Source organism: Balaenoptera ricei, chromosome 4, assembly GCF_028023285.1.
Source record: "Balaenoptera ricei isolate mBalRic1 chromosome 4, mBalRic1.hap2, whole genome shotgun sequence".
Lineage (NCBI taxonomy): Eukaryota > Metazoa > Chordata > Mammalia > Artiodactyla > Balaenopteridae > Balaenoptera > Balaenoptera ricei.
The window spans coordinates 97,504,852-97,522,816 of NC_082642.1; the positions used below are offsets into that span (position 1 = coordinate 97,504,852).

Here is a 17,965-nt window from a genome sequence, read left to right on the forward strand (position 1 = left end):
AGCCCTGTAGAAAACGAAAACGCTTCTCAGACTCCCTAAGATTTCTGTGAATGTCCAGAGGGCTTATGTTTCTTGTTCACTTCTGCCTCTGGAGTACTGAAAGCTGTCTTTTCTAAGCAACATTTATTCAAATATGAAACTTAGACCTTCTCATTTCTCGTAAGATCAATCAATCAATTCATCAAACGTTCAAAGTAGAAATGAACTATACAAAACCACCCACCGAACATGTATGTGATAAGTCACAAGTGGGGGGGTTCTGATTTCCCCAGCACACAGACTCAGTTTAAGATTGTTTATTAGACATTTCTATCCTTAAATATTCTTGTGGCTGTCCTACAACTAAAGATTCTCAGCTAATTTCACCCCCTACTTAGCAACTTCCTTTCTGGTGCTTTCTGAATGAGTCCCTTCCTTTCGTTATTCTACTTTTCAAAGGCATTTTAACTCTATACTCAATTACCAAGTATTTTAAAGCACCTATGGTTTGGGGCTCATCTGCTATATTAAGTGGTTTATCCAGGCACATTTTCAAAAATAGTTCTCTTCCCACAAGTGCCTATTAAGTGTTAGCTGTTAAGATTTTCTTTTTCACCTTGTTATGTTTTTGTAACACCATTATCTCTTTTACTAGGCAGCACATTCTCAAGCACATGCAGACAGAATCTTATTTATGTGTTCCCTGGGGTCAAGCACAGTGCCTGACACAGCAGGCATCAAACATGTGTTGAGTGAGTGTTTCTTCCAGGTCTAAAATTCTATTTTCCTATTTTTCCAAATAGTTTATTGTAAACTCAGAGAAATGCTTATGACTATGCCTATTAATTGTTAATAAGTACTCACATAGAATAACTGGTTGAATAAATATTTATTTAAAAGGAATGAACAAAGACTCCCAATCCTAGTGGATAGGACATCAGGTTGTGTTGAAGTCAGAGTCAGGGACCTTGATGTTTGGCACCAATATGGTGGTTGATCTTTGCATTAGTTTATATTTGCCATTACTATTGCTTGTAAGTAAAAGACCATCAGAAATCTTCAGGCTTTAAAAAAAAATAGATTTATAGGCCATTGATACCCCATAGCATTTATGCAGAAGCTGCTTTGACCATCTCTGTTTCCCCAGGGCATAGCAAGTCTCCCCCATAGGAGAGTATTACCTCCTTTGGGCAGGCACTGTCCTTTGTTCCATATATAGCTCCACAGCACTTAGATGTTCAGTAGACTCGTTTTTTATATTTATTTTTAAAATAAATTTATTTATTTATTTTTGGCTGTGTTGGGTCTTCATTGCTGTGCGCAGGCTTTCTCTAGTTGCGGTGAGTGGAGGCTGCTCTTCGTTGTGGTGTGTGGGCTTCTCATTGTGGTGGCTTCTCTTTGTTGCAGAGCACAGGCTCTAGGTGTGCAGGCTTCAGTAGTTGTGGCACACGGGCTCAGGAGTTGTGGCTCGCAGGCTCTAGAGTGCATGCTCAGTAGTTGGCGCACGGGCTTAGTTGCTCTGTGGCATGTGGGATCTTCCCGGACCAGGGATCTAGCCCCTGTCCCCTGCATTTGCAGGCGGATTCTTACCCACAGCACCACCAGAGAAGTCCCAGATGTTCAATAGATTCTTATTAAAGTGAATTGATTAGAATTGGGAAGCTTCTCTGAACCTCTTGGTATTGACTCCTGTCTTTATTCCATTCTAGAAGTGGCTAAATCTTTCATGTTCTCCAGAGACCAAGCATATACCCAGTGCTTCAAAACAAAGACTTGCTTTTCTACCTTCAATGTTGAAAAAATAAAAACAAACCTAAATGAAAACGAGTCAAACCTATAAAGATAAAATAGCAAAATATCCCTTTTTAGATGAATCAACAAAAACAATACTCTAAAGACCAAGATATTTAATCAAATAAATAAATCAAACGCTAAGTTAAATTGAGAGACATCAAAGGGAAGCAGTTTTTCAGATCTTTAACAAGAATGAAAAATTGAACCATATGTCAAAAATAGGAATGTTTTATCTTTGTATAACATAGCAATGTTTCTCAAAATGTGGTCTGCATAAGGAGGAGTTCAGGGAGGGAGAGCTATTAGGCATGAAACAAAGGAGCTATTTAGGCAGAGCAGTGCCTATGATGGAGAGGCAGATACTCAAAATTGAATACAAATACATTGTTTTGAAACGTGTTAATAAGATCCATGAAAATAGAAGACTAGGCGGTTTCTAAAGTAGAATTTACTTTGCTTACTCTAATAGATAACAGAGATATTTTAGAAATGTTTTAATTCCCCAAAGGAATAAACGTGCTTAGTACCATTATGTTGCCTGGAATATGGAAGAAAGCTCATGGAATTTATTGTCAACCATGTGGATTTGAATCCAGATTTACTACTTACTACCTGAGTAACACAGGGCAAATGGCTCATGCTAGCTTGATATATAACTTCCTAATTTATGAAATAAGGAGAGCAATACATTCTTCAAAGGTTTGTTGCAAGTATTATATGACATAACATGAAGGTGATCTAGGACAGGAGTCAGTGAACTTTTTCTGTAAAGGGCCAGATAATAAATATTTTAGGCTTTGCAGACCACATGGTCTCTTTTGTAGTTGCTCAACTCTGCCTTTGTAGTGCAAAATCAGTCATAGGCGATATGTAGCAAAGGCTGTTTGTGTTTCAATAAAACTTTACTTACAGAAACAGGCAGTTGGGCTTCCCTGGTGGTGCAGTGGTTAAGAATCTGCCTGCCAATGCAGGGGACACGGGTTCAAACCCTGGTCTGGGAAGATCCCACATGCCGTGGAGCAACTAAGCCCGTGCACCACAGCTACTGAGCCTGCGCTCTAGAGCCTGTAAGCCACAACTACTGAACCCACATGTCACAACTACTGAAGCCCACACTCCTAGAGCCTGAGCTCTGCAACAAGAGAAGCCACTGCAGTGAGAAGCCCACACACCACAACGAAGAGTAGCCCCCACTCGCCACAACTAGAGAAAGCCGCACGCAGCAACAAAGACCAAATGCAGCCAAAAATAAATAATTAATAAATAAAAAACAAACAAACAAAAAAACAGGCAATGGCCCAGGTTTGCCTTGTGGGCCACAATTAGCCAACCATGACATCAGGCAATGATGGCTGGTGTATTGGCAATCCTCATAAATAAACTAAATATAAAAAGTGACCCAGCACAGTTGCTGCCACATAGAATATCTTGAATAAATGCATTGAGTCAATCAGTCAATGAAGAAATCAGGGAATGAATATGGCCTGGTAAGTGTAATTACCATCCCCAACCTCACCACTTAATATTTTGTTACTTCACATTGTTATTTTTTGTTGTTTTTATGAGATCATTTGACAGTTTCTACTAATGTTCCAGATATAAGAAGGCAACAGTACTTCAGTTAGAAATTTTCTTAAAATGATTTTTTTAAACATTCTTAAAACAATTGGCTTAAGAAACGGTGTTTGGAAAGCTCAGTGCTTAAAATAGGAGGAAATCTCCTATAACATTCTTTTTTAACCAGTGTTCCAAGGATGACTGTGTACTAGGAAAAACTGATAGTGTTCTATAGTAAAATATTTTTGAGAAATGCTGTGTTAAACAAAATTAAACAGATTTCTTTATTACAGAAATTCCCGTAGGTTTTGATGTTAAAGAGCATGGAGGAATACATTCTGTACAGTTTCCCAGATATTATTTAACTTTTTTCACATACCTATTACCATCTTCCAGAATATAGTCTTCAGAGAATAGTATTTGGGAAATACTACTTTACAACATAAATCACATCTTGATACATTTGAAATAAATGGTATGAATAGACACCTCAGACAAGGAACTTAGCAAACCAGAGGGGGAAAATATCCTAACAGTTAACTGTTAAAATTTCTTCATTTTTTCATTCCTTCATTTTTTTTAGTAATCATTTAGTGTTTATTCAGTTTAAAGTAGAGCTTTATTCCTATTCCTATTCAAAAGTCGGGGGTAGCTTTATGAATAGAAAGTTTAGATACTCTGAAATAAATGGCTGAAATCTTAGGCTCTTTGTTTCACATCTATAAAATCTTTCTGAGTTTCATGGGAAGATAAACTTTTATTTCCAAAAGGAACTTCAAAGTTATATGAAGATAAAAGAAGAGCTCCAGTGAGTGAACTGGAGTAATATTTGGTAATAACCTGCAGGAGAGCTCATCTGAATTAGAAAGAACTGTGATAATAGATCTCTTATAGTTTAGGTCCATAGAGGTTTGAAATAGGGTTGAAGCAGCCTAGATGAAACTAATACTCTTGCATTAGAATCATTTACAAAATTTGATAATGGATTTTATTTAACAAATGAAGATGAATCATTTTCAGGCAACCCTCTGTGTATCTAAGGACACTATGCTTTTTTGACTGGTCTCAGAAGCACTAGAAAACACAAAAGAAGTATTTCAACTAAATGATTGCTATAAATTCAGCATCACCAATCACCAATATTTCATATTGGGTATAGGGTTTTCCTGTGGTGTTGGTAGCAGAAAGGAACACAAATTATTTTATACGTATTGTGAGGCAAAAAATAACTACATTCTACTTCCTTCTCACCCCCCAACACAGGCACACACATACACACACAGTTATCAGAATTTCTTATAAGGATTTTCTCTACAATAGTTTTGTTTCTTCTTGTTCAAGATCATCTTGAAACAACATTTTCTATAGAACAGTGGGACAAGAATTTGGATCTGTAATATCTTCTGATAAATTATAAGTATTTAGTGATCACATTAAATTATTACATAAAATGTATATTTAGTAATCTGTACTTCTAAAGTGCTTGGTATTAAGTGCATACAACGCATTCAATTAATATCTACTTTTTAATATAACAGGTATTGACTGAGATGACTCAACCCAAATTTAACAATGTTGAACCATTCTTTGAAAATGTGAATTACAGAAAAGCAATATGGAATAAAAAGTACATGCTCCAAAATACTTATGTGTGATCTGAGTTAATCAGATGGTTATAAGCCAGGCATGGTTAATATATATAATTGCCTAATGTTGCCTAGTGTATTGGGTTGGCCAAAAGGTTCATTCGTTTTTTCCATCAGATGGCTCTGGTAGGACTTACTTGTCTTTAACTTCATTCTAAACAATTTTGTTAGATTGTATGTGACAGCTGTCATATCAACATGCATTAAAAAAAAAGACTTATCAAAATTGGTGAATTACTGTGTAGCCATTTTAATATTGAAGATGGAAGAAAAAAACCAACATTTTCGGCATATTATGCTTTATTATTTCAAGAAAGGTAAAAATGCAACTGAAACACAATAAAAGATTTGCGCAGTGTATGGAGAAGGTGCTGTGACTGATTGAATGTGTCAAAAGTGGTTTGCGAAGTTTCGTGCTGGACATTTCTTGCTGGATGATGCTCCACAGTCGGGTAGACCAGTTGAAGTTGACAGCAATCAAATCGAGACATTAATTGAGAACAATCAATGTCATAACACTCGGGAGATAGCCGACATACTCAAAATGTCCAAATCAAGCGCTGAAAATCATTTGCACCAGTTTGGTTATGTTAATCACTTTGATGTTTGGGTTCCACATAAGTTAAGTGAACAAAACCTTCTTGACTGTATTTCTGCTTGCGATTCTCTACTTGAACGTAATGAAAACGTTCCGTTTTTAAAACAAATTGTGACAGGAGATGAAAAGTGGATATTGTACAATAATGTGGAATGGAAGAGATCGTGGAGCAAGCGAAATGAACCACCACCAACCATACCAAAGGCTGATCTTCATCCAAAGAAGGTGATGTTGTGTATATGGTGGGAATGGAAGGGAGTCCTCTGTTATGAGCTCCTTCTGGAAAACCAAACGATTAATTCCAACAAGTACTGCTCCCAATTAGACCAACTGAAAGCAGCACTAGACAAAAAACATCCAGAATTAGTCAACAGAAAATGCATAATCTTCCATCGGGATAACGCAAGACCACGTTTCTTTGATGACCAGGCAAAAACTGTTACAGTTTGGCTGGGAAGTTCTGACTCATCCACCATATTCACCAGACATTGCACCTTCGGATTTCCATATATTTAGGTCTTTACAAAATTCTCTTAATAGAAAAAGTTCAATTCCCTGGAAGACTGTAAAAGGCACCTGGAACAGTTCTTTGCTCAAAAAGATAAAAAGTTTTGGGAAGATGGAATTATGAAGTTGCCTGAAAAATGGCAGAAGGTAGTGGAACAAAAGGGTGAACACATTCAATAAAGTTCTTGGTGAAAATGAAAAATGTGTCTTTTATTTTTACTTAAAAACCAATGGTACTTTTTGGCAAACCCAATGATTTCTCAGAGATTTGGGGAAATATCTAGACCTCTCTTCATTTCATATCTTAGAGAAAAAACTCAGAATCCCCTTAGGAATATAACTGAATAGGGCTGGGTGGAGAGTGAGACTTGACATCCACATTTAGGTTGTGGGTTCTGTGACCTGGCCTTTGTAGGGTGTGGAAAGGACCTTCCTATCTAACTCAGTGGGTATCACAGAGTGATTTAAATGCAGGCAAGAGAAGGTTATGTGAGAGAGAATAACGGGCCTAATCCACACAGAGGCTATTTTTGCTCTTTGTGAATTTGGTAAATAATTAGTGCCATTCTAGAATTTATCATTATCAATATTAATAGTAGATGTTAAATGCAAATGGTCCAAATCAGATCACATATTTCTCATTATTTTTTCAGTCCATAACCCTTGAAAACTGGATAGCTGTTATGGTCACATGCTTTCTTTATGGGGTATGGAGAAAAGGAGAGGGCAAAACACTGAGAAAGATCTGTGAAAGAACCTGAAATGAATTGGTGGAATTAATGACAGAAATATGAAATGAATGGTGAAAAGAACAGTAACTTAATCTTAAAATACCCAGCAGAGCCAGTATAATTAAATAGCAACTATGGTATCATTTAATTATTTTCCCAAACAGCACCATCATTATATATGACCAAGACATCATTTTTCTGTATTTATTTGGCAAAGCAGCAAAAAATGAATTGAAACTTACATTATCAATTGCAAAAATGGCATTACAGTGGATTGGAAGTAACTTGAAATTGCACCTATAAGAACTAAGCACACTCCAAATTAACGTACAGTGCTACTGGGAAATAAATGAATTCTTTACTCTTAAGTCTTTTGTTTTAAAGAGAACCTTTAGCAATGAAAGCCAAATAATTGTCCTTAAGACCATGAAATGAATCAAAGCAGCCATAAATGGCATTTGTGATTACAAGAAAAAGATATTCTTCTCTTTGAGTCTCTCTCCTTTTATGCAGTGCGGGCAGAGTCCAGTTGTATGACATAGAGCCTCTTAGGTGGTTTTCTTGCCATAGTTTCTTTGACATAACTATTCTCCTTTGTCTGGTTTCATCTTTTATACTACACTCGTTTCTCTTTACACCCACTTCCTAAGGCTGCTCCTTGCATGCCTGCTTCCCACTGTTTATAAGTGTGTGTATGTTACGAGTTATAAACAAGGAACTGCTATTAAGCCAATTCATTAATTAGGGTTCTGTCTGGAGTTCTCCTGTGAAGGATAATAATTTGTTAGCTTCACTAAGATCTTCCTTCCTGAGAAATGTCGTTCTGAGAAAATATTGATTGAGAGTGGACCCCTGCTAGGTAATGTATGTACAGTTTATACATACTTGAGGATATTCAAGAGCGTTATCTCTTTTTTGACAGCTAGTAATGACTATAATAAACTAAAACCACCTCATTTTAAATAAATGGATGTTTTTAGTTGACAATGGAGGCATAATTCATAAATATGCTAGTGATTATTTGAGTTAGGATATTTTAGTTCAAATTGGAATGGGCACCTGTGTATATATACTTTATACTGTTATATTTAACTGGTTTAAAACAAGTGTCTTTGTCCATGCAGTTTCCTCAATATGAAATGCTATCCTCTCTGCTGCTTCAAATTGAAATAATATTTCAAAACAATCATAAGTTCTATCCTCTCATGTTCTGTCTAAAATTTCTAATAACCGTATATCTTGACCACCTGTAGTCTTGACTAGTAGGTAGGAAATCTATTATTTCATCCCAGCCATATCTGATTTTGTTATTGCTTTTGAATGGATGGCCAAGCAAGGCTTAGTATTTGGAACCTTAAGGTGAGACAGTTAGGTGATCTTCCAGGCTGCCTCAAACCTTCAGGCCTGGGTGCTTTGCTCTTCTTGAATATGCTGTATACTTGACTTCTCAGTCTGAAGCCTTGTTTATCCTAATCTTTTGGCCTAATCTCTCCTTTATTGCTATTTTTTTCCAATTTAGATCTTGATTTTTATGTTGCTTTCCTATTAAGTTTTTGTTTCTTTAATCTAGGGTAATAACCTCAACAAGATGAATTCCACTATGCTTCCTTGGGGAGAGGGGCCAGACCTCTCCTCCTGGCCCATACTGTGTGGTCAGGCAAAAGACAACTGAATTTGGAGTTAGAAAATATGGCTTGGAGCATCAGTTTTTATTCCTGCTATGTGGGCAATCTTGGACAAGGGGTAATCTATCTGAGTCCCTGTTGGTTTTCAAACCTGTGATGCACCTCAGTAGCCTATGTGTGGGGTTCCTTTATAAATACCATTTGTTGAGAATAATGATGTGTTTTGCATCATGTGTAGTATCAGAGTTTCTGGATCTCACAAGTTTCTGGATCTCACAAGTTCCTACAGAGGAATGAAGGACCTGAGACCACATGGGGCAGGGGAGGGACCTGAATGGAATATAGAAATGGTTCCCAAGGTGAGGGTCAGGGTGGATAGTCACTTTATTATGTAGAGCAAACGAAAGGGGATAATGAACTCAAGTCAGGTTTTAACCAGGGTATATGCCTTTGAGCCAGCATCTATTTGTATATCTAAGGAAGGCCAATCCAGTTGGTAGGGCATGGGAGCAGCACTGCAGGCATTGTCATAACACCTGAAGTCACATTAGTGACAGCTTGACAGTGTGGTGATTTTCAAGGGGCTCAAGTATCTCCAAGAAGGAACCTAGCCATGAACTCACAATAGGGGAGTAGAGTATATGGAAGGGCAAGGGAGGGTGTCAGGGAGTCATGTAGTTCAGCTGGGCTCCAGCCACATCTTCAGTTCCCTAGAAAGCCCAAGCAGAAGTCCAGTTGTATGGATTAGGCCAACATAAGAGGCATGCTCTAACATTTCGACCAAATAAGCTTGCTTGCTTCATCTGCATTTCTAGGCTAGAGCCTCTGGATCTGAATCGAATATTAGCTCCCAGTGAAACTATTAAGTGACTTCTAAGTATGTTGGTTTTTCCTCTGTGCTCTCTTAACACCATGTTAAAATATCTAAAATGGAGTTTAACATAATAGTATTTCCATTTTTTAATAGGTCTATTTTCCCTTTAAATCACGGGCTCCTTAAGGTCAGGCATAAAGTTGCTTTCAACTTTATATCTTAATGCTTAGGACAGTGCCTGGCATACGTACACAAGAAATGCTCATTGAATAAATGATTGGGTGAATGAACTAACTAAGCTCTATTCCAGGGCCATGAGATATACCTCTGAATACTGTTTAACCATCCTGAAAATACGTGTCTTTGTCACATAATTAACCGGGTTCAACGTAGGAATGATTCGATATCTGTGGCAGATGTTGGGGTAAGGATGAGGGAGAAGTTGAGGATATTTCTCCACCTTCCTAAGCTTTCTTCTAAAATATCTGGACCAAAGTCTCCATCCCAACTAAGGGCACAGTGTCCCACACTGGAATGCCTCTGGTTCCTTCTAGTGCACTACAAGGAAAGCAATTCCAAGTATACATCCTACCAATGAAGGGCTCATGTTGCCCTTGGAAGCTGAACCATAATTGATTACTTATGTGACTATCCCATTGTAGTACTCAATAAAATGGGCCAGGAAGAAAAGAAAGGACTTTAAAATTCTTTTTCTTAGCATCATGTTTTGCGATTGAGGACCTTGACGAGGAAGTTCTCTAAAATTACTTCGGCTTACAGTGATTCTGTCAGTTTTCTAAATACTTAGAACGCACTTTGCTGAGGGAAGTATTATGTCTGCATTAGTTTGGAGGCGTTTTGGACTAATCAGGCAATTGATGATCCAGAACTGTTCAGCGGGCCCAGATTTCACTGCCAATAAACAGAGAAGTACTTTTCCCCAAACTTAACTTGTAACAAAGAATAAGTTTTACCAGATCTCTTCTAAAATCCAAAGTTAGGGAGGACTTTGCTCAAGTAGGACTTTTTTGCTTAATCTTCACACCCTCCTATTTCAGAGTGCTGAATTACCAAGTAAGCCAAGAGAAGATTATACTAAAAATGGTACTCTCAGAATTGTGAACTTATTCAGCAGAGATTTTACAGGAACCTCAGGGGATTTTATTCAAAATTGAACTTGAATAATTTTCAATAATACTTTCTGGTTTTGGAAAACTGCCTATGAAAGTTTCTTTTTTTCTTCTTTAATGTGTATAAAGAAGAGTAACTTATATATTAGAAAAAAATGTAACATTAAAAGAGAATCTTGGAGCTCTAAATCCTTAAGCTGTTAGTTTGAGTTTATGACAAGATTTATGATAATAGTTGTTTTGGGAAAAGTATGGTCAGGCATAGGATTCTGCAAATTCATTCATTCGACAAAAATGTATTGAGTGCGTACTCCGTACCAGGCTTTGTCAGAGTTTCCAGACACCTTGGTAATAATTTGCAGTAGGGCCAATCAGTTCATCTTTGTGATTTTTCTCAGGCATAACTCAGAAGCCCAGATGTAGAGAAAGACAACTGTGGCCTTACCCAAGACGTGTAGGACAACGAGAAAGTAATGGATTCAGAATGGAGAGTGTGCATGATGGAAGTGGTTAGTCTCATTTTAGAATAAATACTGCCGCCCAGCAAATATTTAGTGGGTCCTATTACCTGCCAGTCAGTGATCCAAGCCCAAGAAATACAAAGATGAATCATCTAATCAAAAGGCTGCCCTCAAGAAGCTTTACTTACATTTTGGTGGTGAAAGATAAATGAAAACATAAATTTATTGCTAAATAGTGATTAAGAAAATCACTGTTCTGGGATGCTCTTCCTCCAGACATCTGCATGGTGCTTCCATCATCCACTTCTTCTCCCAGAGAGGCTTTCTCAGCAACCCCATCTAAAACAGTGCCACTCCCATACTCTGTCCCCCTATGCAACTTCTTAATCACTACTTAGCAATATATTTATAGTCATGTTTTCCTTTATCTTTTACCACTAAAATATAAGTAAAGCTTCTTGAGGGCAGGGTCTTGATCAGTTTTGTTCATCTTTATATTTCTTGTGCTTGGATCACTGAGGGGCAGGTAATAGGAGCCACTAAATATTTGTTGAATGGAAGTATCTATTGCAAATGAGAGATAAATAGTCCCAGGACGCCTGCCTGTAATGCTTTGGAAGAGTTGAATTCTGACTAGAGGTAACAGTGAGAAAAGGGCAAATAACAGGCAGGGTATGGGGAGGTAGAAGGGAAGACATACATTTAGAATTAAAGAGGTGAGGATTATGGATTTAGATCTTTTGAGAGCTAAGGGAGAGATCATGGGGGCTAAAGTAAGGGTGGCTGAAGTAGCAGGTCATTGGAATTTATGAAGTTCAGGAGGTGTGAGACCAAGAAGAAAGGGGATAAATCAACATGTAGCTTTTAAATAAGGATTATTGTGGTGGATGTCTGAGGGGAAAACCGTTGAAGGAGGAAAAAGTGACTCCAAAAAAGAGTGGAATCAACATTTGCTGAGACCCTCCCTATGATGTAGTTATTATTGTTCAGTTTTTCAGAGGAGAAGTCTGATCCTCAGAGGTCCAAATGCCTAGAGTTCCATAACTAATAAGCAGCACAGCCAGGATTAAAACACACCTCTACATTGCTCTAAGTGTCATACTTACTCCATAAGCTCCCGTCCCCTTCTCACTCCTTTCCTCTCGGTGCCACTTCCTCTACTTTTTCTTATTTTCTTTCTTCTCTTTAACTTATTCCCATTGTCCTAAACATGAGATAGTTTAAAAGTTCAAAAAAGCCATTCCAAGCATTTTTCTCCCTTTTCCCCTAATTTGGAGGGAAGAGTTAGAAAAGCTAAAAGGAACATAAGGTAAACTCCTTTCCAAGATTAGCAGGATATTTAGCTAGTATTTTCTGTGCATAAATGAGAAGAAAGCATCTGAGAGCAAATCACAATAATAAAGAGAAAATGGTGTCAACATTTGTTTGGAAAAATAGATGTACTAAACTTAACTTTCTAGAATTTAGCCTAGGAAAATTATATCTCCATTAACTTAAAATACCCTGGTTCCTAAAGATTTAGCTACCACCTGCAAAATGCCCCATGTGACATATTTAGGAGTTATGGGGATAAAAGTTGTTAAGAAAATCTCTAGGAGGTTCCAAAAGGATTGAAATGATTTAGGCATAAAATAAAATTTTAGCCAAGTATGTGGCAACAGTGTAATACGTATTTTTAAATGTTTTTTTTTTTTTTTTTTGGACTGGCTAAAGGACAAAATGAAAGAATTTCAAAGAACATGGAGCCCATTTGTTACAAAGGAAAAATGAAGCAGAATATTCTATTATGCTGATGATCATAGGTTTGAAATAATGGTGACATATCAGCTGACATCTGGGCATTTATCAAATGTTACTATAATGTGGATTTTACATAGGTATACTTATAGATGTCTAGCTATTTGTGAGGTCTGCAGTTAAGATTATGTATAATGGAGACATAGTTATGACTTTAATTACCTTTATAATGCCTGTTGGTTTCATTTACTTTTATAAAACTGTGTTTCCATTGTTCATTTCTGGGCTTAGTTCTGTAATAACACAATGGCAGCTTTCTGTTAAACACTTTCAAGTTATTAAGTTGGGTCTCCACAGAAAAGTGAAGTGCACTATGAACAAATAGCTGAGAAGAAAATCTACCCACTCAGAAACATTGACTGATGAGCTTTTCTGTATGTGGTTATCTTCTAGGCTCTGAGGTACAGAAATGTACCTCAGAAAAATGGCAGAAAAGTCCTTGCCCTCATGGAACTTACATCTGGTTGGTGGGGGGCAGTGCAGACCATAAGCACACATGTACACATGTATACTGTGCCATTGAGATTAGGGCTATGAAGAAACTAAAATGGGCTAAGGGATGAGAGGGCAACGGGAATGAAGATTCAGAGGGATGCTAATTTAGGTAGTTTAGTCAGAACTGTTTCCCTAAAGGTGATTTTTGAGTAGGATTAATTTAGTCAGTTAATTGGAGGTGAGAAGAAAGAAATGTTATTAGGTACTTATTAGACACCAAACATTTTGCAAAGCATTATTCTTCACTGGGTATTTCAAGAAGTACTTATAACACAACAATATAAAGATTACTGCACTCATTTTAAAGCCGAGGAATCTGATATTCAGAAAGATTGACTAATTTCCCCAAGATCGTACAATTTCTAATTGAGTCAAGATTAAAACCCAGATCTGTCTGATTGTAGAAACCATGTTCTTTCCATTATACTAATCTTTTTATGTGGGAACAGATAGGAACTGCAACCTTGAAGGTCTAAAGAAGAAAAGGGCGGAGAGTAGTACTAGTAGAGGTGATAATTGTGTGGGTCTTGGAAGAGTCAGAGTCAGAAAGTTCTGGGGAGTAATGGGTTACTGATGGCTGCTGAAACAGTTTAGCCACAAACTGGCTGTCTTAAACAGAACTTTACTCTTTCACAGTTCTGGAGGCTAGAAGTCTGAAATCAGTGTCACTGGAAATCAAGGTGTCTGCAGGGTTGCGTTCCCTCTGAGCCTCTAGGGGAGAATCTGTTTCCTTGCCTCTTCCAGCCTCTGGTGGCTTCTGACACTCCTTGACTTGCGGCTACTTTGCTTCGATCTCTACCTCCCTCTTCACACCTATGTGTGAAATCTTCCTCTGCCTCTCCAAGGACCTGTGCGATTGCACTTAGGGCCTACCTGGATAAACCAGAATAATCTCCTCATCTCAAGATCCATAATGTATATCTGCAAAGACCTTTTTTTTTTCTTTCCTCATATAAGGTAATACTTATACGTTCTAGGGATTAGGATGTGTATATTCGTCAGAGGGTCATTTTTCAGCCTACAAAAAGGGTTAAAAAAAAAAATACCATGCAGAAGACCAGGACAAAGCAGATGTTTGGAGGCCTTAAATCACCAAGTATTGGACTCACATTAAGAAAGTGAAAGAGGTACGTGCTGGTGGTGGCCGCCTCGCTTTGTGGTAGAGGCGTAGAGTTGGTGGGGTGGGATGAACCGCGCTCCCGGTGGAAGCAGAGGAGCCGAGCGGGAACCATGGCCAGTACAGTGGTAGCAGTTGGACTCACCATTGCTGCTGCAGGATTTGCAGGCCGTTACGCTTTGCAAGCCATGAAGAATATGGAGCCTCAAGTAAAACAAGTTTTTCAAAGTCTACCAAAATCTGCCTTCAGTGGTGGCTATTACAGAGGTGGGTTTGAACCCAAAATGACAAAACGGGAAGCAGCATTAATACTAGGTGTAAGCCCTACTGCCAATAAGGGAAAAATAAGAGATGCTCATCGACGAATTATGCTTTTAAATCACCCAGACAAGGGAGGATCTCCTTATATAGCAGCCAAAATCAATGAAGCTAAAGATTTACTAGAAGGTCAAGCTAAAAAATGAAGTAAATGTATGATGAAAAAAAAAAAAAAAAAAAAAAAAAAAAAAAAAAAAAAAAAAAAAAAAAAAAAAAAAAAAAAAAAAAGAAAGTGAAAGAGTCTGAGGGAAGTCATTGAATAGTATTGGCTTTGCACTGCTTTTTGAAAATATCACTCACCATTCATTCATTCCATTGTTCATTATGTATTTGGTTAATCTCTGTGCTAGAAACTGGGAGAATGTAATGGTGGGATGATAGCTATGATTTCTGAAGCTTGCAATCTAGTGGTGGAGACCTGCTATTAAAAAAAAAAAAAAATCACACAGATGAACAATGTGATTTGACACTGTGATAAATGCTATGAAGATAAATACAGGGTGCCCTTAGAACTGACAAAAAGTACCAAAAAAGTTCTAACAGTGTTGCATATTGGTACATAATCCGTACAATAGCTAATCCATCCTTTTTGTAACACCTCCACTAAGGTGGTGGTGGTGGTGATTTTAATTTTCATTGGCACAAAGATCAGTTGTCTATACCTCGAGTTTCTTAAGATTTCTTGGCATGCTATCTTTGAGAATGTGATATTTGAACTGAAATCTAATGGATGTATAGTAGTTAACTTGCCAAAAGGTGGAATGAACCAGAGAAGAACATTGTGCACAGACACAACGGTTCTAGGATGAGAAGAACAGTGCTTTGAGGGGATGGAACAAAGACCAATGCAGCTAGTGTGGAGAGAGCTAAGGGGAGACAGGTGGGAGATGGACCTAGAGAAGTGGGCAGAGGCCAGATGCTGAGGGGCTCTGTAGGCCACACTCAGATGTTTCTTTGTATTACAAAGGCATTGGGAAGTAAGGGAAGAGAATTTGTGGGGTGGTTTGTGTGCGTTTTGTTGTTTTCTACTTTTTAAACTTTACCTAAAGTAAAATTCATTCTTTCTGTTTTACAGTTTGAAAAATGCATAGTCATGGTAATTACACCCATGATCAAGATACAGATCAATTCCAACAGTCCCCCACCCCATTTCCTCTTGCTGTGCCTTTGTAGTCAACTCCTACCCTGTCCCCTGGTCCCTGACAAATACTGGTTAAACAGAGAAGTATTATTCAAGTGAGAAATGTGATAGCCTAACACTGTGGTAGCATAAAAATTGGAGAGGACATATATTCAAGAGATATTTAGGAGCCAGAATCAAGAGAACATGGTAACATTAAATATTTTAATTTGGAGAGGGAGGAGGAAGTGTTCAGAAGGTTCTCAGGTCTCTGGCTTGGGTAACTAGAAGACTGCTGGGGACCTTTAAGATTGGGAAGAACAACTATTGTAATTAAGAGCAGACAGAGATTAAGTTCAGTTTATGGTGCCATTGAGACATCCAAGACCAATGGGTAGTTGGGAGGATTTTGGATCTCGGGCTCATTAGAGAGATTTGAACTAAAGATTTATATCTGAGAGATGGAAGATTTTGAAAGGAATCTTTGCCCTTCTTTTTCACGGCATAATAAAATTTTTGAGAAAATAAAATTCACTGGGTGCAAACTATGTATTAGGTATTGTTCTAAGTATACACGTATTTAATCCTGGAAACAACCTGTAAGTGAGAAACACTTTTATTTTACAGATGAGAAACTAAGACATAGAGCAATTAAGATACATGACCATGGTTTCACAACTCATCAGACTCAGAGTTGGTAATGCAGGAGCTATATCTTGAACTCAGTTACCAAAGACTTATTCAGATGCATTTTATTTGATGGTTAAGGCAGTGGTACTTACTGTAGGAAATTAATCATAATTGTCTTTGGAGATTTTAACAATGTATTGATAAATATAATTTTATTCATGACCCCTTCCACCTTAACTGTCTATCAAAGCAGAGGAGCAGGGCCTAAGGGTATTTTTAGATGTTTCTAGCTGATTTTGATATGTCTCTCCTTTTCTCATTCACCATCACACACCACCACTCTCAAACACACAAAAGTTGACATCCACCGGGTTGGTGGTTGGCCCTGAGATTATTGATTTATTGTAGGTATTAATGGATCATAGAAGTAAGCTGCCAACAGAAGCTGAACAAATAGCTATTCAGGGCTAGAGTATGTACCTGGGCACTGATGACCACGAGAAGATGGCATTCTTGCATAAGGCTGCATGGTATGGACCAAGTGTTGACCAGTAATGTTATAACATTGAATTTATAGGCATAATCTTGAATGAAAAGGTAAAATTAAGGTTGTTTACAGTATAGGAACTGTGTCATATGGACAGATTTCTAGAAATCTATACTGGCAATAACAGATTACATAGACTACATGTGTATCCTGCTTTTTCTTATAGACATATTCTTGAAATTCATACTGTCCATTTTCATTCATACTGTCATTATATTTACATTTTTCAATGGAGAATGGTATTTAAAGAAATATTTTCTTTTTTGTAAAAAAAAAAAAAAAAAGATCTTCACAGAATGAGTAGCATTTCTAAGCCATCTACTTTGTGAATTTCCATGTTCATTTAATGCATTTGCCTATAGTGATATGCTCTTCTCCATTCATGTTAATGGGGATGAACTTTCAAATCTTAATTCACAGAAAACTCTGGTAATTTCTTCTCTCATCTCTTTGTGTAATTTGAACAGTTAAGGGTCTCTCTCATATATCCTCAAGAGGCAATAGTGAAACCTAAATACTTTATTTGTATTTTTTTTTTTCTGTCATCACCAAAAAGCAAAAACAAAAATAAATCCGAAAGCAAACAGTGACAACAAAGCATGTTAACAATGTTGGTTTCTGTTGCAAGACCAATAGTAAATTTGAGATAAATCTATTATTTTAACCTATGAAATTTGCCTCTTTTTCAGTATTAAAAATCACCCTTTTCAGTGTCAGAGGCAACAGAGTTCTTCTTATTGTATTGTGCCTATTTGTTTACTCAGTATTCACCTGTGATGAGAATCACAGAATGAATCAGTAAATAGATCATTGGAAGTGACTTTTGCAATACAGCACTAATATAAAAATGGATTTATAATCCACTCTTATTGCAAAGATTGAATAATCATTGAGCCATAACATTTTGAACATCGCCTGTTCACATTCCAGGGGATCATGGCCCAGATATCCCAAGTGATTTGAGTAGAATGGATAATGTACCCCCTCCCTAGAGGGAGCTAAATGCAATAGGTCAGCAGCATGACCTCAGAAAGTTTCATTTTATGTTTTTCTTCCTTTTAGTTCATCACCTTTAGCCTTAGAAGAGGAAGGTAAAGAC

At 37.4% G+C, this 17,965-nt stretch overlaps 1 protein-coding gene across 1 annotated transcript; it reads left to right on the forward strand.

The window, feature by feature from the left end:
• Positions 1 to 8,667: 8,667 nt before the first annotated feature.
• On the forward strand, positions 8,668 to 14,801 carry LOC132364394 (mitochondrial import inner membrane translocase subunit TIM14-like). The gene is made up of 2 exons (XM_059919985.1): positions 8,668 to 8,796; positions 14,260 to 14,801. Exons 1-2 carry the CDS (start codon positions 8,668 to 8,670, stop codon positions 14,713 to 14,715), a joined length of 585 nt encoding a protein of 194 aa, XP_059775968.1. The 3' UTR covers positions 14,716 to 14,801.
• Positions 14,802 to 17,965: the final 3,164 nt, after the last annotated feature.